The following is a 27,990-nucleotide window of genomic DNA, read 5'->3' as shown; positions in this document are numbered from 1 at the left end:
CCTCCTTTTAGGATGGAAACCCTAGACAGTTTATTTTCCCCAAATCTTGATGTGATGTGAATTTACTGATTATAACTACTTATTTTATAAGCCTTCTTCTGGAATACATCTATCACATTAAACCATCCTGACCTCCTTCCTCCTTCATTCAACCAATAATAATTGCCCACTAGCTTTTCATAGTATTATTGAAATTTATTATTGAAAGGGATCTTAGGCTAATACACTGCCAAAGCCAGAATTCAATGGAGAATTTTACCTTTGCAAAATGATTTGAAAAATAAATCTTTCTCTTTTGTTTACCAGTCACTCCTAATTGTATTGACAACAGCATCTTCTTGGTATAATAAAAAAGGTCAAAGTTAATAATACCACAAGGATTCTAAAACTGCCTTGATAGCATGCTGTCTCCTGTCACTACATTCATGACCTAACCACCATAATGTATCAATTAGCTGACCCCAAACTAGCACATAGGTATAAGCCATAAATACTGTGAGGATCCAGGAGCATACGCTTAGGAAGACAAACTCCCACATCCAAATGTCTCCTCCCAATAATCACCCATGTGAAGCTCTCAGACAAAACAAATACCAATCCATATATTATTTAAGTGGCTTAATATGTTATTCGACAGTCAGAAATTAGGTTAGAGGCTGGAGGAAACCACCCACAGCGATCTTAAGAGTCTTGGTTGGGAGGCAGAAACGCCAATTCTAAGCTGTAGCTTCAAACATCTACAGGTTAGAATCAGTTTGTTTTTGCCAGCTATCAGACTCACTTCAACATTTTCCTGAAGATTTTACATTCCAATCACTAAATACATCAACAGCTCAACTGCCACTTAGTTAAGATTTACATTCCTGTCGGTTAATCACTTGAACAGATATTTTATCATTAAAACCATAAACATTGACCTAGCCCAATGCCCTGAATTAAACCTCCTGATTAAGTTAAGTAAATAAATAAATAAAAGGATGTGGTACTTCTGTATATAGTCTGAGGTGAAGAAGTGACCATTATATACTTCTAAATAGGAAAAAGCTGGTTACATATAAAATAGTCCCGGTTTCGTTTTTAAAAGTATGTACTTTTACTAAATATACTAAATACCCTACTAAATATATACGCACAGGGAAGAATCTGGCAGTCTCTACAGTACTGGACGGTGGAGGAAGAGGGAGACAGAAACTTAACAGGCAATTTCCCTTTCCGCTTATTCGTCTAAATTGTTGGACTTTTACAAACAATAATTCTGTATTACTTTTATAATCAGAAAAAAAACCCTTACTTTCCACTCTGAAAAAACATCTAATAGAATAAGCCTCCTTGCTTGCTGAATTGAAAAGAATCTAAAGGCAGAAGGACTACGTATAAAAAAAAATAGCCACACAAGAGTGAGGGTATTCATGGCCCATGGTACAGTCAGCAGTTGCTGCCATGTCCAACAAGGAGGGCTGGTGAGGCTGGGGAGGCCGGGCAGGGCCAGACAGGAAGGGTGAACCTGAATGGTGAGAGGCAAAGGGCCATACCAGCAAGAAGAGCCTACAAAAGCAAGAACCAGCCATGTCTGCCTCTCCAGTCCCCCAGGCTGACGGGCTCCTCTACCCTGCTCAGCCCTCTATTTAAATAAACTTAAAAAGCTGCCCCCCAGCACTCCTGATCCTCTTTACTCTCTTCTGTTTATTTTCTCCATAGCACTTACCACCACCCACCCCTTCTATAAAGTAACTTACTCATCATGGTTATGGTTTGCCAACCACCGCTAAAATGCAGGCTTCAGAGGGCAGCGATTCTTCTCTTTTGTTTTACTGACCTATCTCTGGCAACCAGAACTGGGCCTACTGTTGTTTTTACTACTTATTAGCAGTAGTGGTGGGAGTTTTACCTCATTTTAGGACCCTTCCTTTCTTCTGAGGCACAATTCAAATCCAATAAATAGTTTCTGCTTGAGATAAGAATTGTTAAGAAGACTTGAGTACTATGCACTAATCTATGTACTTTGCATGCATTTACTCCCAGAAGTCTGGAAGGCTTTCCCCTTCTGTCTCATTCCCACCCCCAAGGCTTCGGTCACTTTGTTCTTCACCTTCTTTTCATGAGTTCTTTACCTTGGTTTTCCACTGTTAATTTTGAAGTAATCCTTTATTTTCCTATTCCACTACATTAGCTACATTTAGATTGTTACTTTTACATTTGGCATCCCTTGTCAACAAGCCTTTCTACCTGCTACACATGATAAGGAAAATCTGTGTCCTAAGATGGCTGACTGAGTCAGTGAGAGAGTCCCAGTCCTTGCCCCAGGGCTCTTCCGGGTTCTTATCCCTGCTCTGCTTCCCGCACACACCAATCCAGGTTCTTCTCCCTGCCCCACTTCGTGCATGTGCCAAAAGTGCCAAGTATATGGAAGTAGAAGTGTATAAATTGCCCCCTTTGTTTGTGCTTAGGGCTCAGACCTTTGGAGAACACTCTCCTCTGAGCCCACTGGCATTAAATAAACCTCCTACCCTCCAAGATCTCCGAGTGCCGCTTGGTTCTTCTGTCACGCAATCCAGTCCAGGTTCTGTAACATTTGGTTCCCTGACCAAGAAACCCAACCACGCTGGCCCATTGTTGCCACCGGTTTGGGGCAACAGCGGGGCGGTGATGGAACGAGGGATCATAATGGAGAAGGTGCTCCCTGCCTAATTTTTGGCAGTCTCCCACCCTGGTCGCCTCGTGCCGGCCCTGCTCCGCTGTTCCCGCCAGACTCGAGGAGATTTGGCAGGTGAGGACCTGGTCCTGATGTCGGATTCTGGTAAGGCCTGGGGCCCCAGGACCCAGACAGGCCCACCCCCACTGGGGTGGAAGGGGAGTCTGATCACCTCCCAGAGACCTCTTAGAGGTCTCACAGGTAGGGATTCCCAGGGAGGGAATGTAATAACTTCTAGAGTGTGAGTGTGTGAGTGAATGTGCAGTCTGACCTGGCTTGCTCAAGCTGACTGATTCTGTGACTCCACGGGCGGGCACCCTTAAGGTCCCCAGAAGCCTATGGAGTCTGAGTGGGCCCATCTGCGATTCCGTGGTGAATAGCACACAGTCTGTGGTGGCATCGGGATAGTTTCTGATCATAAATCACAACACTGAGACCGCTACGGCTAAGCCTCATCTAAGCTCCTTTGAGACATGGCCAAACAGGCATCTGATTGGTCTCCTCACCTCAGGAGGCACCCCCCTCTTTGTCTGTCTCTGCGCCACTGCACACGGGGACATCACCACGGGGTCAGGGCAGAGTAAACCTACGGTTCTAAAGACCATGATCAAAAACTTCAAGTAGGGGTTTTCGGGAGACTGTGGAGTCAGGATGAACCCTGGCAAGTTGAGAACCCTATGGAGCACGCACCAGCAGGAGTCATCAACCCTGCTGCCTGGGCTAGTATGGATGCACCCAAAGAGCACCCAGCATGGGACTTCACCACAATCGAGGGACAGGCCCACATCTGCTGGTACCAGGAGCCCTCCTCCAGGGAATCCGGGTAGGAGCTAAGAAACCATGAATATGACTAAGGTATCCTTGGTCACTCAACAACCAGTGGAGTCCCTCAGGGACTACTACGAAAGACTATGTGAAGCCTACAGGATATACACTCCATTTGACCCCAAGACGCAGGAAAGCCAACAGATGATAAACACCTCCTTCGTGGCTCAGGCTGCCCCAGACATCAGAAAAAACTTCAGAAACTAGAGGGTTTTGCCGGGATGAACATCACCCAACTAATAGAGTTTGCCAGTAAGGTCTACATGAATAGGGAGGTCGCAGCCTAATGGGAAGCCAACAAAAAAGATGAAAAAGAAAGTCAGCCTCCTCACTGCCGCTCTGAAAGAAAAGGACAACACAAAGATGGGGAGATCCCAACCACCGAAAGGGGGGAAGCCCAGAACCCCTTGGCAAGGGATCAATGTGCCTACTGTAAAGAGAAAGGGCATTGGAGAAATGAATGTCCCAACCAGGGAAAGGCTCAAAAGCCCAGCTGCTACAATTCCCTGTGTGGGAATTGACACAGATTGACGGGGACTGGGCTTTTTCCTCCTTGGCCCCCATGATTCCATGGTCAGAATGAAGGTGGGGGGCCAACCAGTGACTGTTATGGTTGATATTGGGGCTGAGCACTCTGTTGTCACCTCCCCAGTGACCCCTTTCATCAAAAGGATTGCGACAATTCTTAGGGCGACCAGGACGCAGGCGATACAACAGCCCTTTTGCCAGACTCGCCGGTGTGAACTTGGAGGCCACAAGGTCCGACATGAATTCCCTTATCTGCCTGATCACCCCATCCCTCTCCTGGGCTGAGACATGCTCTCCAAGCTTAGGGCTCAGATAACCTTTGAGCCCACTGGACACACTAGCCTCCTATTGAACCCAAGGCAAGAAGAGATGGGGTCTCCAATACTAGCAATTACCATGCCAAGGGAAGAAGAATGGAGGCTATTCTGTGCCCAGGCCCAACTGAGCAGCCCATTGGAGTTTAGACTCGCCTTCCCTTCAGTATGGGCTAAAAACAACCCACCTGGACTAGCCCGGAATCGGGCCCCTATCATTGTTGAACTGATCCCAGGAGCCCAACCTCAAAGGCAAAGGCAATACCCCCTTCCACAGAAGCTAAGATCAGCATCCAAAAATATCTGACCAAACTCAAAGAAGCAGGTATTCTAGTCGAGTGCCAACCAGCCTGGAATACCCCACTCCTGCCAGTCAAGAAGCCAGGAGGGGTATACCGACCAGTTCAAAACCTATGGGCCATCAACAAGGTGACCATCTCTCTGCACCCAGTGGTCCCGAATCCATACACCATCCTCAGCCAAATCCCAGGGTCGGCAGATGGTTCACTTGCCTAGATTTGATGGATGCCTTCTTCTGCCTCCGTTTAGCTCCCCAGAGCCAGCCACTATTTGCCTTTGAATGGTCTGAACCTGATATAGGGTGCTAGATGCAACTGACTTAGACGCGCCTCCTGCAGGGGTTTAAAAACTCACCAACCCTCTTTGGGGAAGTGCTGGCCGTGGGCCTTGCCAGCTTCCCAAGAGAGGCCACGCGATGCACCCTCCTCCAGTATGTGGATGACCTCCTCCTCACCAGTGACACACAAAAAGACTGCACAAAAGGCACAAAGGCCCTCCTACAGCTCCTGTCAGACTTGGGATACTGAGCCTCATGGAAGAAGGCAAAATCTGCCTACAACAGGTCCAATACCTTGGTTTCCTCCTCACCCAAGGGAAAAGAGAACTAGGGCTGGAGAGAAAAAGGGTCATCATCTCCCTGCCACAGCCCCAGACAAAAAGGGGCCTACGAGAATTCCTGGGGGCTGCAGGATTCTGCTCCATCTGGATCCCTGAGTTCTCAGCAATAGCAAGACCTCTTTATGATCTCTTAGGGGGACCAGATCGAGAACCCCCCGCCTGGACTGAGGAAGCAGAAGCTGCTTTCACAGAGATAAAGACCACCCTGGGGCAGGCTCTAGCCCTGGGCTTACCAGATGTAGAAAAACCCTTCAATCTCTTTGTACATGAAAAGGAAAAAATAGCACTCAGGGTACTCACCCAGACTGTTGGGCCCTGGCAATGGCCAGTTGCTTACCTGTCAAAGAAGCTGGACCCCATGGCAGCGGGATGGCCACCATGCCTCAGGGCGCTTGCAGCCACAGTCCTACTCATCAGGAGGCAGACAAACTTACCCTGGGGCAAGAACTTAATGTCAAGGTTGCTCATGCAGTTGTGTCCCTCATGAACGCACAGGGACACCACTTCCTTTCCAACTCTCAGCTAGCACAATACCAAGGGCTCCTCTGTGAAAGAGCTCCTCTGTGAAAACCCATGGGTCACCCTTGAAACAGTAAGGACATTAAATCCAGCAACCTTTATCCCCATGGAAGAGGGGGTACCAGACCATGACTGCTCTGAGGTGACTGATGAAGTCTATGTGAGCCATCCAGATCTGCGGGATCAAGTCATAAAGAATCCAGAGCTCACGCTGTTCAGCGATGGCAGCAGTTACCTACAGGAGGGTGCCCGGAAAGCGGGTTATACAGTAACCACAACCACTGAAGTCCTAGAAGCTAAGGCATTACCAGCTGGATGGTCAGCTCAACGGGCTGAATTATATGCCTTAGAGCCCTCACCCTCGGTGAAGGCAAGCAAGTCAATATCTATACTGACTCTCCGTACACCTTTGCTACTCTACATATACATGGAGCCATCTACAAGGAAAGGGGCCTCCTAACCAAAGCAGGAAATGCTATCAAGAACAAGGAGGAGATACTGAGACTCCTCGAAGCTGTCTGGCTTCCAAAGGAAGTAGCAATCCTGCACTGTAAGGGACACCAGAAAGGAGATGACCCCATAGCTCGGGGAAGTCGTCTAGCAGATGAGGCAGCCAAGGCCACAGCCAGTGAGGACATAGACAGAGCCCCTTCCCTCACCATGGCCCTAACACCCCTGGAAGAAGTCCCTCCACCCAATTACACTAAAAAGGGAAAGGAATGGCCATGGCTGAGGGGGCCACCCTGATTGAAAATGGATGGTGGATGATGCCAGACAGGTGCATCTTTGTTCCAACAGCAACTTGAGGGCATCTAGTCAAGGAACACCACCGACTCACTCATCTGGGAAAAACTGCATTAGAGCCTTCTCAAGAAGCACTACTACATCAGTGAGCTGCCAGCACTGTGCCGAGCAACGAGTGAACGGTGCATAACATGTGCTAAAAATAATGCTCGGTCTGCACCACGTCCCCCACCAGGTGTCCAGAGGATGGGAGCACCCCCTTTGAAGATCTAGAGGTAGACTTCACAGATGTGCAGCCGAGCAGGGGGTTCAGATATCTCCTAGTAATAGTATGCACAAAGCCTTCTGACCAGGACGGAGCAAAGCCGGGAAGTAGCTAAAGTCCTCTTATGGGAGATCGTTCGGCCTGCCATTAACAATCCATAGTGACAATGGACCCGCATTTGTGGCAGACATTGTACAGGTCTTGACCAAATCTCTCAACATCATCTGGAGACTCTACACTGCTTCCCGGCCCCAAAGTTCAGGGAAGGTAGAGCGAATGAATCGCACCCTCAAGAGAACCTTAGCAAAGTTTTGTCCAGAGACTAACCTCCCATGGCCGGATCTGCTACCCCTAGTTCTCCTGCATGCTCGCTGCAAGCCCCAGACATCAGGTTTCTCCCCATTCGAATTAATATATGGATGGCCTCCCCGTGCTTGGGAAGCCTTCCAGGAAATTTACATCAGGTTGGAGATAAAGGGATAAAGGTGCAGCTTCAGGCCCTGGGGGCCACCCTAAATAAATTACAAAAGTACACCACTGAGAGGACCCCAATCTCCTTAGGGTCTCAGGTATACTCCTTCCAGACAGGGGTCTCAGTTTGTGTCAAAGATTGGAAGAAAGACCCCCTCAAACCGCAGTGGGCAGGGCCCCACACTGTTGTTCTAACCACCCCTACTGCCCTCAAGGTCTCAGGTGTCACCCCATGGGTCCACCACTCAAGAGTGAAGAAAGCTCATCATTCGGATGAGGAGCCGCGCCAGTGGAGAGTCCAGTCAGACTTCATGAACCCACTCCAGCTTCACCTTTGACAAGACCCCACCGTGGTCCCTGGCTCTCATTGGCGTGATTTCCCTCATCTTGGGAGTCAGACTGTATACTGCTGCCCCTCCTGATTGGACTTTCCCCCAGAGGCTTCTACCTAAGGTCATAAATCCCACTTTTACTGGCCCTCTGCTGTCTACTCCTGAGCGCATTTCACCATGATTTTCCTGGCCCCAGTCTGTCCTGGTCTTCTGCTACCTGGTGTGCTATTAAGTTTATGATTAAGTCCGTGTTTGCCCCAAGCCTTGCAGTCAACCCTTAGAGTCAAACAGAATGATGCCCTCTATACTAGGTGTTTAATGGGACATCAAAGGGGGGAATGATAAGGAAAATCTATGTCCTAAGATGGCCGACCGAGCCAGTGAGAGAGTCCCAGTCCCTGCCCCGGGGCTCTTCCGGGTTCTTCTCCCTGCCCTGCTTCGCGCACGTGCCAAAAGTGCCAAGTATGTGGAAGTAGAAGTGTATAAATTGCCCCCTTTGTTTGTGCTTGGGGCTCAGACCTTTGGAGACCACTCTCCTCTGAGCCCACTGGCGTTAAATAAGCCTCCTGTCCTCCAATATCTCCGAGTGCTGCTTGGTTCTTCCGTCGGGCGATCCAGTCCAGGTTCCGTAACACACACATGCACACACATCATCATCATCATCATCATTATCCACAAAGTAAACAGTGTTTCTAACCAGGCAGAGAAGGCTTCAAATCCTAGCTTTAAGGACTGGATGATTTAAGGGAGAGCCTTAAAACATGAATTTAAACTTAAATCAGTATGGGCAATTTTATATTAATTTAGGCTTATCTTGGTTCAAGTAAAATAGCGGGTGTCTAGAGTCTCTAATAAAGGTCCATTCTTCTTATCTTTTCGAAGTTAAAAAGAAGTTAGAAGAAAAGGAAGCTGAGAAAAAAGAAGTCCCCCTGGCTGAGCCTCCGTCTCCTCCTCCCCCTCCCCTTCCTTCTCTTGAGCCAGAAAAGGAGAAGGAAACCCATTCACAAACTCCTCCAGCAAAAGGGAAACCACCATCAGGTGATTGAAAGAATAATTTATAATCCTGTTTTCCAGTTTCTTATCTTCGCTTAGAAAAGAATTATAAATCGCAGTACCAATGCCCTTATTTAGATTCAGACTTGGAGCAACTTCAATGGTATGATTAGGTGCTCAGACAGAAGTGGGAAAGTCCTCAGTAGCTAAGAGCGTGGAGGGAAAGTGGAGTCCTCCTACCCAGTTCTTCTGGTTAGAATAAGGCCACAGGTGAGAATAGGAAGGGCACAGGAGAATAACCAGAAGGAACTTAGAGCAGATCAAAAGGACGGACGTCTGTTTGCTGAACTGTAGACTGATGTTTTTTTGTAGAGTGAGAACATCTTCAGAAAATGAGAGTTAGTATAGCTAGTTGTTCATAAGAATAAGGGAACAAATCAACAGCATTCATCAGGGTCTAGAATTCATATGTAACTTCATCATCTGTGGGAGTATATGTGATAATAAAAGGATAGAAATGAGCACCTGGCTTCTCAGGAAATGTATATGTTTGTAATTTATAATATATACGGATAAAGAGTTTGTGTAGGGAGTATTTTTTTAGCTTAAGTTCTTTCTACATCTTTAACCACGAAGGGCCATTAACTTAAGTGGTAGACAATAAATATAATGACCCAAGTGAAGTGCTCAATCGTTGCTGTGCACGATATTGGTAGAATGTTAGTATCAGTTTGGTGCTGTGTATAAGAAACAAATGTGGCTCTCGGGTCTAGTTTTAGCTTTGTAAGTAGTTGGCTGTGCATTACAGAAGTCGACCCAGGAATCTTTGATCTTGTGTCATCATTGTATTTTTAAACTCCAGAATCTTTGTGCTTCGTGGACATTTGAGAAGGATGTGAATTTTTTAATTGAATTTATTTATATTAAACAAATAAATTTAAAGACTTAAGTAACATATATTATGTTCTATTAAAGACCATTGTATTCCAATAAAATGGGGTTTGACTAAAGGCAAAACACGCAAATTCTAAAGAAATGTTTTTTTTATCATATGAAGAATAAAGCACAAAGCCATAAATTAAATATATATGCCCTTTTCCCACTACCTCATTAGGAATTAAAAAAAAATTCAGAGGTCTGGAGGAAAAATAGAAATCTGTTTAGAACTGGGGAGAACAGTTTTCACAGTGGCTCGAGTAGCCTAGACTTATCCATTGTAGTCCTTTAACCTCTGACCATGGCTGTCCTACCACGACCTCCCCCTTGGTCCGCTCGAAATCTGGGTGACCTGTGTACCTGAGCCATTCCCCGAAACCAATCTCTGGTGTTTCTGGTTATAACACAGTTCAGTCTTTAAGTTTCTGAAGTTTGCGTGCGATTTTAAAATTGTATTCTTGAATACTGTGCATGGGAGGAATAATAAAGCTATTGTTGCTTAAAAGAGTGCTTGCATCTGTCTCTTTTTTTCACCAAGGACAGGCCTACTGCCTGATCTTTAAAAACTTATCCAAGTGTTAATCTCCAGAAGCCTAATTACTGCCTTCGAACAACAATGCCTTAATGGAAAGAGATCTCTGTGCTCGTGGGCATCGAGGGGGCAGTAGAGCGAGGCAGTGAAACGGGTGGCTGCCCTTACAGCTCAGGGAAGCTTAGTGAAGCAATTTTAGAGGGGAAAGTTCCTGGCAGGTTTGTTTATTTTTATATAAATAATTAACAATTTTTTTCAAATGAAATGTTTTTAGAAATGAAAACCTGAGGCTTCTGAACATGTCCATCTCAAACACCCAACTACAGTCTTTAGAAGTTGAGATGAAAAGAGGAATTACTGGGGCACCTGGGTAGCTCAGTCGGTTAAGCTTCTGCCTTCGGCTCAGGTCATGATCCCAGGGTGCTGGGATTGAGCCCCGCGTCAGGCTCCCTGCTCCGTGGGAAGCCTGCTTCTCCGTCTCCCACTCCCCCTGCTTGCGTTCCCTCTCTCGCTGTCTCTCTCAAATAAATAAATAAAATCTTTAAAAAAAAAGAAAAGAAAAGAGGAATTATTTACCAAAAATTAAAAAAAAAAATCAGGGTAGAAACAGTAAAGAAGGAGGCATAGGGCACTGAGTACAGTCATTTTGTCCCCATATGGTTCTGCATTGTATATAGTTCTACATTTTATATCTGCTTCAAATGTACTTGGGATTAAATCTGAAGGAGTTCACAGTTAACATTCTATTAAAGGGTCTATTATCAAATCCACTACCAAACTTCAGAATTCAATTTAAAACTTGAGCTGTCAGTGTGACACAATATAATAGTACTATATCCATGCTGCTATTTAAAAATATTTTTTGAGATTTCAGAATCTATTTTAGAACTGATTTTAAAAAAACAGGTAGAGTAGATGTTGCCCCAGCCGAAATTAGACTTGCCCACAATGCTTTATAAATTCAGTGTCCTTTATAAATTCAGATATCTCTATCTGTAACTTCTATTCTCTGTTGCCTTGTTTAGAGCTAGTTTAGAGCTAAATAGTTGGTTACCCAAAGTATTGTTATTAAAGGAAGTAGGAGCTTATCTAAACTTTATTGTTACTATTATTAAGCTTATTTCTAAAAAAAGCAACTAGTTCAAATGTTTGGTTTTTATGTATTTGTTTGTTTGTTTACTTATTTTTGAGTCTGGCAGTCGGCTATTTGGATACTTAAAAGTCTTTTTATAAAGGCTGACCAAGTTTAAGGTTAATCCTTTTCTATGTCTTCTTTCTATGAAGTCTTGGTTGTTGGATCTGAGAAGTTTAAATATGGCATGTGCTATACATTTACACATTCTTATAATTATCACTTCTAAATATAAATAGTAGGTCAGACAGTGTCTCTCCATCATAGGCATTTAAATTGTCCCATATGTCCATCCTTCCAATGAAGAGTAAACTATAGCCCAGGGCAAAGAGTAGATAATGATTGAACTTGTTTGGTGAATAATGTGGAATATAGGGATTTTTTTCAAGGAACTAATTTATTATTTGGGATGCCTTATTGACCTTTAGATGATCAGTTTTGCGTTTTCCCCCTTCCAGCATAGTTTTGAACTAGAGTTCAAGGAATCCAAGATAACCATATCCAAACCATCCTTTACATTGCAAGTTATAGTCAATGCAAAACAGAAATGTAGAAATTACAAGGCGTGAGGTCAGGAAAAGCTCAAGGATGCATCATCTCAAAACAATGTGGTTATTCAGCTCTTCCTCAAGGTGTTTTGGCATCATCTTATTACAGATTTAGTTGTCTTATTGTATAAGGATCATTTAGTTGAAATAAATAAAAATAGAGCCATATGCTTCAAATGAACTTGTAACTAACTTTTAAAACTCTGCAGGTTATGTTGCATTGAAGAGTTTACAATCAAGTCCACTACCAAATATTGATACTAAACTTCTCAGTGTGACAAATCAAATAGCACTATCAGGGCTGTCATTCAAAAAGTTTTAATCCAGTCTGTCTTCAGGTTAATTTTAGCTCAAGTGAAGACGTCACAAATATAACTGTTTATCTGTGAGAAATAGCATTGGATTGTGTATGAGTAATATAGCCCAGAATATTAAAGAAAATCATCAATAATGTTTATGTCTTGAATTTTGTTTAGAGTCCTTGCATGGTAAGCAAGAATCTCTTCAGGAAGGAAAAGGGAAGAAAGGTGACACTTCACTCAAAAGAAAAGGTACCGCAGATAAAGATAGATATGGTTCAATGTAATTCTGCATTTCCTAACTGCCTCAGGGAAGAGAGCCAGATTTGTTAGTTGTATACACTGAATACTTCTCTTAGGCCTTGTAAACCATAAGCCCTTGCCAAAGAATATAACCTCAGTCGTTCTGTAGCCTGGATTTTAGCAAAGGTCCTGCTGAGAAAAGTGATGTTTGTGGGGAATAATTTAGAGATATCTAGTATACAGAATATCCATTCATCATAGAAATTATAGGTGTTATCCTTGGGCTAAGCTATGCCATCAGAAAGCTATGCACTGAACCATATTTTCTTGAGCTCTCATCAAATTGCCTTCACTGATATGCACTTCAGTATAAAGTCCTCAACTCCCTTCACAGTATAACATAGCAGTGGAGGTGAAACTTTCATTATACCAATAATAACCTCATATTTTATTTTCTGAGGGGATAGTATGCCCACTACATCATTTAATGGCCCATATATGAAATCCTAGGTGAGAAATTTCATTCAGAATCAAGGGACAGGAAACTCTTCCTCTGAGTGGTTAGATAATTAGCACATCTAAATGATGATACTTCCTTTTCTATTTTGGCTGACCAGAAGTTCAGAACCAAACTAGTGCCCGTATCCATGCAAGGGTACCTAGATCTCAATATCTGCTTTCTAATACCTCTCCCAGTTTTGACCTTCCACTTTAAGTTGTACTTGTCCTCACCCTAATTTCATGTAATTTTTTTCTATTTTATTTTAACTGTTTCTGTGAAATAAAGGGGGTAAAATTTTTAAGTAATTGATAGTTGACAGAAGAAAATCCTAGATTCGTAACAGCATCTTAGTTAGATTTATGGTGAAGCTGCTATAACAACCAATTAAAGATTGAAATGCAGTTATAAATATATACAGTTGGCTTTTTCAGGGTATATTCACATGGGGTTGTCATGAGTGTGTACCTTTTCTTAACTTTTCATTATAAATTGCCAAATGCAGTTGCAAGCCAAGAGTGTGCAAGTTCACATAATGATGGGCTGAAAGGATCTTTATTTTGCCATTTAAAAATACATAACCATGATCCCAAAGAGAATTTCATCCTTCTCTAATTATGTAACATGATATATAACTAGAGCCACCTGATGAGTTAACACTGAGATATAAATTTTAGCCAAAATGTTAAGGGCTATAATTTATGCTCAGCTCTACTGATTTACTAATAGGAGAATAATTTTTGCATTTACAGTATTTATTCCTTGCTTTCTCATTGTGATCAATAAAAGCAAATGAAGGATCATCATAGAATCTTCAAAAATACAAATTAAAAAAAACAAATTAAATATACTATGCATATTAGTTACCAAATCAAGTTAATATAATAATGCACATGCTTTAAGAGCATCCTTATTTAAAAGTATACACACCCCAAACAAATCATAAGCAAATACAAGTTCAACCAGTAAAATATATACATTGGAGTCATGCAGTTAGCTCAATTTAAGTAACTAAGAATTTTCAAACATTTTTTACTTTTATTTTACTGGATTTCTGTTGTGTTAAATAATATTTGAAATAGGTGAATTTGCAATCATGATTTAGAAGTCTTTCTGTTGGGGTGCCTGGGTGGCTCAGTTGGTTAAGCGAATGCCTTCAGCTCAGGTCATGATCCTGGAGTCCCTGGATCGAGTCCCGCATTGGGCTCCCTGCTCAGCAGGGAGTCTGCTTCTCCCTCTGACCCTCCCCCCTCTCATGTGCTCTCTCTCATTCTCTCTCTCTCAAATAAATAAATAAATAATCTTTAAAAAAAAAAGAAGTCTTTCTGTTACATAGAAATGCTGTTTTTCAGCATGTGTCAGGTTTCCTCATTAAAAGGAAGTTACGATTTTAATTCTTAGTATTTAAAATTAACATCACTGGAGGTGAACACAACTGATTGATTATCCATTTATCTCATAGGTCAGTTGATACCATTATAATGAGATCATCTCTTCTGGTTTAAGGAGCTATCTCCTTTTTTCTTTCTTCAAACTTACCTTTATTTCCTGCTGTTGACATCTTTGACTCAGTCCTATTCTTCTCTGCATAATAGATCAGTCTCTACCCTTCTTCTCCCAAATCTTGACACTGAAATGCCTTTTGCCAAGTGTATTTTGGTGTTCTTAAATCATTTCTTATTCTCTTCAACCCATTTGCCATTGTCCCATGTTATTGATTCATAAAACACAGCTTTTCAACCCCATGATCTTACCTACCACTTGTTAATTAGGGGCTGAATGAAGAAAGTTTTCCCTAATCAACTAATTGCAGAAAATACTGAATTAGGCCAAGTTAAAAAGTTTTTAATGCAGGATTTTAAAAAATATATCAATATGCATCTCTAAGGAAGTGGGAAATACAATATGTAATATCCCAAAATATTTTGGCTGCAGAATTCTCTCTTGGAAGAGTATCTATTGGGGCTAGAGTTTTATGGAACAAACATCAGGGAATGATGTTGTCTTTAGTTCCACTGGCCTGCCCACGTGTTGGCACTGGCATCGTCCCAGTGCTTGCTTTCCAACTTGACTTACAGTAATAGGTGCTACCAGGCCACTTAGCAGTAAATGAAATGTCAGTGTTATAAACATCAGTGACATTTAACTGGAAGGGCATGGAAAAAGATAAAAGGCTAATGAAATTGAAATATCTGGCTGCATCCACCAGAACAGTGGCTCTTTAAGTGTGGTCACCTGGGAACTTACTAACAACACAAACACTTGGCCCCACTCCAGACCTACCAAATCTAAAACTCCTGGAGGGGCCCAGCAATTTGTGTTTTAACAAACCCTCTAGGGAATTCTGATGATCGTTAAAATTGGGAAACTATTAAACTGGAGCCCAAGGATTAATCCTGTACTGTAGCCATTGGAATATCAGAAACATTCAATTATTTATAACATATTTTTTATATGTCCCATCCCCCAAAATATTTCATTTGGATTGCAATTTAGGAAAAACATACATATGAACTGTTTCTATTTCAACATTGAACGGCTACACTGGGGACTAAACAATCCAGCTTTCAAGTGAAAGCCGGTCTCTCATTAGAAACTGAAGCTTCCATGTGGTCGGGTGAGTGGTACTGAGGAAGAAACGCCCCCCTGTTACATTTAAGATGCTGGCAGATTATGTTCAAATCCCTATGGCATAGATACATTTTTATTCATTCAAATTTTGTTTTTCCCCTTAGCATTTTCATTGTTAAAAAATAGATATAAGTTAAATGGAATCAAAGCACGATAGTCCAAAAAGACTACCTGGCTCTTAGTTTTCACTGACTGATCATGTTATTTAAGAAAAGAAGAAAGAAGAAACTCATTTCAGTCTCACATTTACAATTGCAAAGTTCTTCCTCTTAGGAATTCTTCTTAGAGAAATTCATCTTAAAGTGCCCATAGTGTTATCATTTTTATTTCACCAGATTCAGGTCAAATAACAGGAAATCACCCTATTGAAATATATATCAAATAATGAACATTGTTGGTTATTGCCTGAACAAAGATTTTCTTAAATTTTTCCTAAATGTAAAAAGAGCTGGATATAACTTTAGACCTATAGATAATGGATACTATTTTTAAATGTGTAAGTAGAGGTCACCTAAACTCTCCATAAGACATAATTGACAATTTCCCCTCTACTTATAATCTATATAATTTAACTAGCATAAAAGTGTAAGATATATTTACTTTTCTAAATAGCATTATCATTAAATAATCCTCATTAAGGAAATATAGCTTGGGAAATAAAGTATTCCCAAATCTATAGGTGTCTATAAACTGCATCTAAAATCTCAGTAATTATTCTGAAGGTAAGTGCAATTTAAACAGAATGATTTTCTAAACCATAATAACCTTGATCCTTTAAGGGAATATTAGGCTTTCTGAGTTCCGCTACTTTGATGAATCACAGGATCTTTCAGACCATAAGAGTGCCATGCCACCCAACTGATCTAGATTCCTTTCTTTATGCTCTCAGGGGGAGTGAAGCATATGCCCTTTGTGGATTCTGAACTGAACATTAGCATTCTTTCTCTTCCTCCTCTTTCTCCTCCTCTACCTCCTCTTCCTCCCTCCTCTCTCTTTCTCTTCTCTCCCCTTCTCTCTTTCTTATGCCTTAATTCAGCCAGGCTTATGGCACAGAAGGTACCTTCATCCATACTCCCTGAGTGTAGCAAGAAATACAGTTTCCCACTCAGAAACCCTGTGTCTCAGTCAGGGAATGTTGGAATATTCAGGAGCTACAATACTCACTGTGTCTCCTTCCCCACATCCTTCACTGACTCCGGCTGACTTACAGTAACCTCCTTCCTTCCTATTCCTCCCCTGAGCTTCAAAACAAAAACAAAAACAAACAAACAAACAAAACCGATCAAGAGCACTGCTCATAGTAGACTTACTCTTTCTCATTCAGGATGGAGAATTTAATTTGCTAGTACTTGCAATAGTAAATGAAATGCAATTTTCAGTGTAAACTTTGTTCATTATGGAAGCAAGGACAGAGACAAAAATAAAATACCAAGCTGCTTTTGATAGCCAACTGGACAAAAAACCTGAGTGGCTTACAAAACAAAACAAAACAAAACAGAACCCCAAACCTGTTCCTGATATTATTGGTTAATTTGGAGGATGTAGAGAATAGGGTGTTTGATTTTTTTGATTTGCTAAGACTCCCCAAAACTGCTTAATGAGTTGCCTGAAGTCCACAGTAATCCTAGATTTATTCATCCACCAGAATCTGGTTCCATTCATCTACTTGTAGTGGAATGATTTATTATGCATATTTAAGGTTCTCCTAAAGGAAAATCACCAGGAGGGAAAGCGCCAGTAAAGAAATCACCTGCCGATTCTACAAATGTGTCACCTGTTCCCATAGTGCCACCACCACCTAAGCCAGGAGCCGAAGAATGGGTCTACGTGAATGAACCAATTCCTGAGGTATGGCAGTTTAGATTGAAGCTAGTAGAAGCTAGCCTTTCTCTTGTTTATAGTAAGATTCACACCATTATTTGCACCATCCAGGCCTTTTATAGCTGGTGATATGTATGCTCATCAGAAAGCCAAGGTGAGGGCACGCATGGTGATGAGCACTGGGTGTTATACTCAACTAATGAATCATTGAACAGTACATCAAAAATTAATGATGGACTATATGTTGGCTAACTGAACATAATAATAAAAAAAGCTGAGGTGAATTTTTGACACTATTCATTGAATCACATTGTATCCTCTCTCTACTCCTTCGAGTTTCTGAGTCATGCTTTGAACCACTATTAAGTGCTGAAAGCAGGAGAACAAATGGGTTCTGTGAGGACCAATTTTCTCCCCAAGGACAAGCAGAGATGCAGTTTCCTGGAAGAATGACTTCCTCAGAACACATATCCAGCAAATTATAGCCCTCCATCCATATTCTCATGTCTGCATTGTAATGCTTTCAAATGAAGTTTAACTTCTGACTTTTTACAAATAGAAGAAACTTTTTGAAGCTAACTAAACTAATAAAAGAACAGGTCACTGTCTGGCCTGAGAACTTTAAATAGGTATGCCAGAATAAGGTGAACTCTGGGAACTCCCTTCAGTTCTTTGTTCTCTGACAACTGCAAAGCCCAGTCTCCACGTAGGCAAAGCTGGTTGCTTCAATAGATAAATCATCTTAAGAAAATCACCAAGAATGGTCTTTCCTTTCACACTTTTTTCAAAGACAAATTGCTCTATAAAAGATGCAGCCCCTTTTTTTTTTCACTGCAATCCTCAGTGAATTCTTACTCTTATGAACTCTGAGCACTGACTGCTTGGGCCAGGCATTTGAGACCAATGATGAATTTCAGTGGTTGTGCTGTTGCTGTTATTATTGATCTTTCCTAGGGAAATGTCTTATATCCCCAATTAGATTATAACCTCTTTGAAAGAGGGTAAGAACATGTGGGATAATTGACTGTATTCAATACAGAATCAAACACAACATAGATTCTTGATGAAGTTCTAATGATTTAATTAATTTACATTGATAAGGAAGCTAGAACAGAAAATGTTTGAAAATGACAACATTAAATGATACAATTGTAGATGAGTGTAATATCACTCAGCCAAACGAAGCTACTTATTGAAATAAATACATTAAAAAAACTTGTCATAGAATCGGGATATAGAAATGGTTGTTGGGAAGTAGATAAAACTAAAATGATATTATTTGGCAGGGTTGGGGAGTAAGAGACAAAAATATTGAAATTTAATCCTTAAATCCAAACCTTGAAGCTCATGAGAGAAATAAATACATAGAGGACAAGAAGGAAATAGAGGGCAGAAGTGAAAAAATAAACATTAACCCTGAGGTTTGGCACCAGCTCCCATGTAGATCTTCTAGCAGTCAGGATTCTGGCAGAAAACAGATGATAATTTAAGGAGAGTTGAATAAAGGATCAAAAATAAGGGCACATATAAGGATTTGATTATTACCCCCAAACAAGGGGTAGCTGGGAGCCATATGGCCTCTAGGCCTGAAAGGGTGGGGAAAAGGAGCAGATGCTTGGAAGCCAAGAGGACCTCTGTGTGGAGAGGGCCATCTGGCAGGAGCGGAGGCCTTCAGCAGAGGGATGTAGCCACCCACAGTGACACAGCAGAGGGGAGTGGGGAAATACAGGACCAGACCTCATGTTCTTCTTGCTCTCCCATCTCTTGCCCAGAAGATGGAGGGTAAGGTTGTTTCCTGAAGTAGTTCACATAAGTTAGCCTTCCAGGGCACTGAGCAGCCCGAAGAATGAAGGATAGGAACTTGGTCTGTAGGAACAATGGGAAGATATGCAGCACAGACCTCTACCTCTAATAACCTAAGTGAAACCATGTGGAGAACACATTTTGCTACAACTGGAAGTAGTCTAGAGCCTAGAAACAAAGCAGCCACATGATCCTCTCTAGTCCTTTTCCCACCCTAAGGTTCTCACCCTTTGGCAGGTAAGCTGTAGAGCTTACCTGTCGAAGAAGAAAGACAGATGCCCAGTTAAATTTGAATTTTAGATTATCAATGAATTTAAGTGGGCTTCCTATAATTTATCTGGTAACCCCAGTTCCAGGCCATCCAAGGACCCCATATCTACCTCCCTCAGTAGGCATGTGGACAGAGAAAGAGAGGAAGGGGGAGAGGAGAAGAAGAAGGGGAGAAGGGAAGGTAGATTGAGAGAGAGAGAGAGGTTGAAGAGATTGAGAGAGATTGCTTTCAGATCTGGCTCTTCCAGGTGGAAGCAGCAGCCAAGTTCCAGAAGAACCTGGGTCCTACCCCCTTTGTCAGCCAGAAGGAGGGGTGCAGAGAGAACTGAGAAGGCAGTCAGAGTGAGAGATCTTTGTTTTTCAGCTTCTGAAGTTTTGGAGCATATTTGCTTTAGCTACTGATTTCCTATTATACTCAGTCTTACCCAATGAAAAGAAGACTATTTAATTGGAAAGTATAGATCTGAACATCTAGTCATATCACATAAGTTCAAGTGCCCAGACCCAGAAAAAATTATATCCTAGAGACTGGAAGAACCTATAGATTTGAAATTATCAACAACTCATAGAAATCACAGAGGATATGGGAGATTCCAGAAGACCAGATATAGGAAAATACCTAAATGTTTAATAAAATGCTGATGGGATTTAATAACATACAGACCAATACTCCAAACATTAAACCCTGACACAATTTGAGAGAAAATATTAAAAGTCTGACTTCTGAGCATGTATAAACTACAAAAATGATCACCCAGAGCCCACATAGTTTCACTAAGTCCTGCTGAACTGGCCCATTCCTTTTCCTTGACAGCAAGGTTGACTAGATGGATCAGGGAAGTACCATAAACTTTGTATATCTTGAGTTCAAAATAGTATTGGACAACTTCTCATGAAGTTCTTATAAACAAATGAGATCTGTGAGCAGGGTGTTAATTCAATTAGGTCTATTCCTAGGTGGTAACTCTCTATGCACAAAGTGTGAATTAATGGATTAAAGTCATCCAGGAGGGAGGTGGAGTAATGGGGCTTATTTAAAATGGTCTTTAGCACCATTCTGGGTATCATGAAAAAGTAGAAACCAGAGGCAGGAACCAGGGGGAAAAAAAGGTGTCAAAATAATGTCAGAGGAGCATTAAAGGAACCGTAGGCGTTTAAACTAGATAAATGAATATTTCAAATGTGTCTGGACATTAAATTATAGACTTTTAGAACTAGATGGAGCCAGCCAGTCTCCTAAAAATTTAACTAATGATAAAATTGGGTTCAGGTGAGTCTACGTAGTAAAATTTATTGAAGGCCTGTTACGTGCAAATGCTGTACTAGATGCTGAGCCTAACAAAACAAGTTTCATCCTGAATCCCAGCCTACCTCTCCCCATTGTCTTCCAATATCTGAGAGGCTGTCACAGGGAAGACTGTTATGAATGTAGTCTCCCCTTCTCCAAAGGGCACAGCTAGGGCTGGGAAGTGGGAACTACAGGAAGGCAAACTGCTGCTCAACACAAGGGAGACTTTTACAGTAACATAGTTGTGTGACACTGGAGGGCCTGCCCTGAAAGGTATCAGTGAGGTCCACGGAGGGATCATTCATCGCTAGTATTTAGCATATCTGAATTGGAAAGGAGATTAGCCAAATAACCTCTCAGGTCTCCATGTGTAATTCCCTGAGTAAATAAATGCACAGCCAATGAGGGAATATTTAGTACAGAGAATTTATATTGAATATAATATGTATCTTCAATTTTATTTCATTTTGATTATTTCTTAGTTTTGGTTATTTATTTGTATCATCAAAGATAACCTAAAGAAACTTTCTAATTTTCATGGTACACACAGCAAAGATAAAACCACTTGGGCAAATTCAGAGAAATGACTCATCACCACCCTGACATGAACACTAGATATTGTCCATGATAGGCAGTTTTCCAACTTAGACAAAATATGACATCTATTTATTCATTCAATAAATATTTCTTGGACACCTATTATGTCCCAGACGCTGTGGTGATTATAGGAAAAATGGTAGAGTGGTGACTAAAACAACCATTGTTCTCATTGTTCTTTATGAGACTGATATTCTAGAGGTGAATATGGACAAATGAACAAGCAGTTGCCATTAATGTCATCCCTACTATACTAGCAGAAAGTACAGGGGCTGAGATAGAACTCTGGAATGTCAGGAGGTGACCTTCAAGACTTTTTGGATCAGGGAAGAATTTCTGGAAGAAATTTATCTGAACTGAGACATGAAGAAGTATTTGGAATAGAAATTAGTTGGGGGAGAAAAGAAAAGGAGGGGCAAGAAGTTTCACAGAGAATGCATTAGATAGTTCCATCTGCATCTTGTTCTTCTTGCTTAGTATTGCTCTTTTGACTCAATTAGTCAGAATTGTCACTTTGAAATGATTAATTTTATGCTTTACCATTTAACAGGAAATACCTTCCTTTTTAGTACCTTACTGGGAACTAATAGAAAATTCCTATATAAACTCCATCAAAACAGTACTCAGGCATCTGAGAGAAGAACAGCATTCTGTGATTTCTTACTTATATGAAGTTAGGTAAGTAATGTTTCCAAAGTCAGAATTCTGTAGTCTATAGGCATGTCATGTGAGCTCCATCTCATTCTCTTACTGCCTTACAGAACAAATTTCCAGCATTTTCTGCGGCGTCCAGATCACAAACAAGATTTTGTATCTCAATGGCAGGCTGATTTCAATGCTCTTCCTGATGACCTGTGGGATGATGAGGAAACAAAGTCTGAACTACACCAAAGAGTAAATGTAAGGAAATCTGCGACCTGCTGCACCAGGGTCTCCACACGAGAATATTGTACTGCAGAACCCTAACTCATTCCCTTTTTCTTCCATGAGGTGTGAGGGTGAGGAGGGAAATGGTTTGAACACTTAATCTGCCAACTTCCCAGAGCAATGGCTCTTCCAAACTTCAGTTGAGACTCATGTTCTCAAAATGATAACATGGTGGACAACACTTCCAGAAAGAGGAGCCAAGTCCAGCAAAGCAAGAGCATTCTTGGCATCTGTTTTGTAGACCCCTAACCCCTTTGTTTGGCATTGTAACTATCTCCATGCCTGGCATTAAGCACATACCTACCTTGAGTGCGGTCATATGGTTGGATGATGTCAGGGAGAAGGGGAATGAGGGAACTTCATGGAAAACCTAAAGGGCTGCCAATATTGAATCGATCCTTTGAGGGAAGGTACCAAATCTTATACATCTTTGTATGTCCAGCAGGCACAGTGCCTGGCCCTTAATAGGCAGATTTTCATAAATTCATAAGTGGAATATATGACCCTGATGTTTTAGAAAAGGACTTCTGAAGTCCAGGAAGCCTGATTTCAATTAGGAAGTTAAAAACATTAAACTTTTTAGAAATATCAATTCAGTCAATAAAGTAGAGAAGCTTCTAATAAAAATAGTCAAGGAAAGACGAAAAACTTCAGGTAGAAACTTGGATAGATCCCATTGTTTTTGACTTTAGTATTTTCATTATAATTAATTACCAAATAGTGTCTAATTGCCTTATTGATATTGTCACTGACCACATAATTATTTTTAAAATGTTTTGTTTCATTTCCCAGTGACAAATGTTGTTATTGCTTTAAATTTTGTCCCTTGCTTCTAATTTTGTTGCATTGTGATCTGAGAATTAGGTATTTAGAGTTTTGACTTATTTAAGTAATTTCAATAATATTTTAAATTTATCTAAATTTTTCAGTTGCCTTAAACATAGAAAATTTTTGTTGATATTCCATGGGTGCTAGAAAATAGCATATAGTCTCTATTTAGAAGGTTCAATAAGTTTAGGCCAAATCAACCTTGTTAATGTCATTAGAATGCTTTTTAGCAGTGGATTCTCAGCAAGAGTATATTGTAGGGAAACTTAAGTAGTTTTCGAAAATCAACCTGCCTTTGCTTCCAGCCCTATGTCCAAACTCAGGTTTAGGATGGGCCCCATATATCACTTTCATTTTTTTTTAAAGATTTTATTTATTTATTTGAGAGAGAGAGAATGAGAGACAGAGAGCATGAGAGGGAGGAGGGTCAGAGGGAGAAGCAGACTCCCTGCCGAGCAGGGAGCCCGATGCGGGACTCGATCCCGGGACTCCAGGATCATGACCTGAGCCGAAGGCAGTCGCTCAACCAACTGAGCCACCCAGGCGCCCCTATCACTTTCATTTTTTAAAGTGTCATAGAAACAATTACCCTTTTGTTACATTTTTATATCTACATAATCTTGCAAAAACTATTGAAATAATTATCCTTTTGTTACATTTTTATACCTACATAATCTTGCAAAAACTAATGGAAGTAAGTTAAAAATCCCTATGATGGTTACATTTCTATCCATTTGCCTTGCTTTATAGATTTTAATAGATTTAGTAGATTGCTTTACAGACTTAATGTAGCAGCAGTAAAGCTAACCTGAACATGTACGTGCTGGCACTGTCTTCCTGCATCCTCAAGACAGCCCTCTGAGGTGGGAACTAGTAATATTCCCATTTTATGGATGACAAAATATGGTGAAGTAAGTGTCAGATCTGGAATCTGACCCCACACCACCACACTCCCCGGCCCATGCCCGGAACCATTCATTAAGCTGCTTTTCTGAAGCAGCGTTATTTGACATGTGAAGAAACGTGTCAAGCTATTTCTTCATGGTCTCCTATACTCTTTAGAGTATAAAATAACCATCTTTGCACCAAAGTATTTCTTTTGTGTTGAATTCTACTGTATCTGATATTAATACTGTGAACCTTGCTTTATTTCTTATTTGTGTTTGTCTTGTATAAGTTTTGACTTTTGACATTTTTTTGTCATTTTGTTTTATGTGAGACTCTAGTAAACACCATATAAATTGAATTTGGGCTTTTGACCCAACAGAAAACCTTTGAAACTTTTGTAAAAGTGTTCATTTTTAAAGATTTTTGTCTGCACAACCTTCACAATTAATAGCCATGAGTTTTTCTTCAATACAGCCCACTCTTCAATACAACCCACTCAGGAATATATAATAATTCCCTAATTCTTGTCAAATGAAATGTGACAACCAGCCATGCCTCTGGGTAAGCCCAGACCCTCTCTATGCTTGGTCAATGTCCTTTTTCTTGTCTTATTTCATTCCACTTCTGAGAAGTTAATGGAGAGGTTCTGCTATTGCATTGTCCCCACTCTGCCATCAGAAATCTGAACCACAGAGATGCTAGTACTTGCCAAGGCCTCACAGTGAGGCAGAAACAAAAAGAAAACTCTTCGGGCGCCTGGGTGGCTCAGTCGTTAAGTGTCTGCCTTCGGCTCAGGTCATGATCCCCGGGGTCCTGGGATTGAGCCCCGCATCAGGCTCCCTGCTCTGCGGGAAGCCTGCTTCTCCCTCTCCCACTCCCCCTGCTTGTGTTCCTGCTCTCACTATCTCTCTCTGTCAAATAAATAAATAAAATCTTTAAAAAAAAAAAAAGAAAACTCTTCTACCTCTCAAAAATGTACAAATGCTTGGTAAGCACAAACCAGTATGCATTGAATATCTGCTAGAGCATTTGTGGAAAGACCATGCAGATATCAAGGTCAGCTCTATAATAATGGTGTTTTGTGCTGATACTTAGCATAGGACTATAAAAATGGCTGTGATATTTTCATTTTTACGTGCAGTTCCCTGAAGGTAACAAATCAAAATGCTAAGAGTCCCATTAATACAATATCACAGAAAAAGAACCCACTGTGGGCACTAGAATGAAACTGCTTGCATTAAGATTCCTGGCTCCACCACACTGAAACCACAGCCAATGACTTAACCTCTCTGGGCATCAATTTTCTCACCAGAATTTACCTCCTGGTTATTGTGGGGATTAGCGAGGTAATCCATGTAAAGCACTTAGCACAATGCCCAACACATAATAATGTTTGATAAATTATTATTTTGAAACCTGTCACATTTTAATTGACTGTATGCATTTCATTAATGGGATATTTTATTAAACAGATATTTTATTGCATGGATAACACGATATTCTTATAAGATTATAATAGTTTTTATTAATCAAGGAATTACTGTATGCTAAATACTATGCTAAGTGCTTTATATACATAAGCTAATATATTCTATATGGCACATCCAAAAGGTAAGTTACAGATAAAGTAACTGAGACCTGAAATAGTAGTTTAGATTACTCAAGAGCACGGCTCATCTCCTGGATCCACGACCTACTTATTGTGTGCCTTCAGGAAGATAACCTTTCTGTGACTTCTCTGCAAAATGAACATTATAATATATTACCTCAGGTTGTTGTGAGGCATTAAATGAGTTGATAGAAGTACAGTGACTTACGTTCTGATACACTGATGCATGTAGAAAGACCTCAGTACATGGTAGCTATTGTTAGTTTTGTTATATAAATGGCAGAGCTGGGATTTTAAAAGATTTTTCTTACTGCTAGCTCTTTAGTACAAAGCTAATTTTTGGACAATCTTATTAAGCTCAGACAGCACTTCTTGGTGAATGACATGTTCCACTCATGATTAGTGAACAAGCCTATGCCCTTGGATTAAATACAGCTGCATATTTCTTCCACCAACAATACGCCATTTCCCCATAAATTCCCTGAAAGGACTTATTTATTTATTTATTTGTTTGTTTATTTAGAGAGCAGATTGGGATGGGCAGAGAAAGAGTAAGCAGGCTCCACACCCAGTGCAGAGCCCAATGAGGGGTTTGATCTCACAACCTGAGATCATGACCTGAGCTGAAATCAAGAGTCCGATGCTTAACTGACTGAGCCACCCAGGCACTCCAGGAGTTTTTCAACTAAACAAATTTTCTGAGAAAGGATTAGAATACTACATAAAACATAGCCATCCATAAATAAAGTGAACTGCAGTGGATTTGTGCTAGACGTGGGCATATGATTTGGTGAGCTGGTCTTATAAAGTAAAGGCCTGGCATAGAGTAGAAGCAAAATAAATATTTATTGAGTGAAGGAATAAAATGCATGAGTGCATTAGGTCTAATTTTCTTTGGAGACATTTTTAAGACAGGCAAAGGATTCTAGTTTTATTACACTGAGGTAATTTGAGCCACAATTGTAAAGTGTAACAGTGATGTTTCTTTCTGCTCAGGATTTACGAGACCGCCTGTGGGACATCTGTGATGCTCGGAAGGAAGAAGCAGAGCAGGAGCGTCAGGATATCATTAACGAGAGCTGGTTGCAGGACTCAATCGGAATAACGATGAACCATTTCTTCTCATTAATGCAGGTAAGAGAAGCCCATCAACAACACAGGCTCTTGCCTCCACAGCTACATCCCGTCCCTCCCTTTACAACTCCTTTGGGAGGATGAGGGGCCTCTTCAGGCTCATTTTACTCACAGCACTCTGCCTGGCCTGAGCTGCAACTTGCTGAGGAATTTAGCTGAACTAAATAATTTTAGCCCGGGCCAAACAAACACTAGAACTGGTAGCATCCTGGGGCGCCTGGGTGGCTCAGTCGCTTAAGCGTCCAATCTTGACCTCAGCTCAGATCTTGATCTCAGGGTTGTGAGTTCAAACCCCATGAAGCTGGGCATAGAGCCTACTTAAAAAAAGCAAAACCGAAAACAATAACAGAAACTGGCAGCTTCCCAAGCAACCACCAACCAGCTTTGTTTCCAGGTGGCTTAGAACTGTGGAGAGGGACAAGATCTCGAGATGCTGTCTTATACTGGTTGTTACCTCATCATCCTCTCACAATGGACACCCAAAGTGGCCAGCAAAAGCCCAGGAAAGCAGCTCTGCCATAAAGCATGGGCTAGGTCAATGTCAGCAGGCATCTGATTCCAGAAAAAGGCTTATGTCAGGATTGGGAAAAAAAACAAAAAAACAAAAAAAACCATTCACCAGAACAACCTCATTAACTTATATTTGCAGCCTGTTAAATAAAAATTGCACTAGACGAGATAAGAAGATAGCGATTGCTCTTATTCCAAGACTATTGTCAACAGTAGGAAAAAGAGCACAGGCCAGGTCTGGATATCCAGCATTGCCAAGAAAAAGAGCTAGAGTTTGAGAGCTGGGGTGTAGTGGGCATCAGAAGCCATCTGTGCTTGCTGATTGGCTTTGCCTGAAGGAAAAATAAACATTCTCCTATCTTCACCTAGTTTTAACACTGGGAGCAAGGTACCCTTGAGGAGCAAGTTAGGCTCCTCCCCTCCCAGAGGAACTGGCAGCTAGAGGTATGATCTTCCTTGATGTTTACTTTTCAAAGGGATGGTGCCCAGATACTTGGGAAAGACAGTTTTGAGTTCTAAAACTGGCAAGAAGCTTTTAAAAAGATTTACATCTCAGGGGTGCCTGGTGGTTCAGTCAGTTAAGTGTCTGCCTTTGGCTCAGGTTGTGATCTCAGGGTCCTGGGATTGAGCCCCATGTTGTCGGGCTCCCTGCTCAGGGGGAGTATGTTTCTCCTTCTCCCTCTGCCCTGCCCATGTTCTCTCTCTCATAAATAAAATCTTTAGGAAAAAAAGATTTACATGTAAATGGACAGAGCAAAGATTTACAATGACAAATTTTGTAAAGTAAATTAGAAAAGGGCAGTCAGGCACCTAGAGTTAGGAAGAAGAGTATCTAAAGTTTAGCCAAGCTGAGGGGAACAGTAAGCTTGTGTTAGCCAAGCTGTGTCTACATGA

At 41.2% G+C, this 27,990-nt stretch overlaps 1 protein-coding gene across 1 annotated transcript in view; it reads left to right on the top strand.

Annotated features, from left to right (window-relative positions):
* Window positions 1–27,990, top strand: part of SPEF2 (sperm flagellar 2) — a 167,447-nt gene that overhangs the window by 81,494 nt on the left and 57,963 nt on the right. Inside the window, 6 exon segments of the mRNA XM_054504500.2 lie at window positions 8,491–8,646; window positions 12,226–12,300; window positions 17,121–17,269; window positions 21,751–21,878; window positions 21,962–22,100; window positions 26,449–26,586. Coding sequence (XP_054360475.1) covers window positions 8,491–8,646; window positions 12,226–12,300; window positions 17,121–17,269; window positions 21,751–21,878; window positions 21,962–22,100; window positions 26,449–26,586 — 785 coding nt within the window.

Source organism: Mirounga angustirostris, unplaced genomic scaffold (assembly GCF_029215605.1).
Source record: "Mirounga angustirostris isolate CCGP_5_RB_7025 unplaced genomic scaffold, mMirAng1.0.hap1 SCAF_7, whole genome shotgun sequence".
In the NCBI taxonomy this organism is placed as follows: Eukaryota; Metazoa; Chordata; class Mammalia; order Carnivora; family Phocidae; genus Mirounga; species Mirounga angustirostris.
This window is presented reverse-complemented; position numbering and strand designations above follow the sequence as displayed.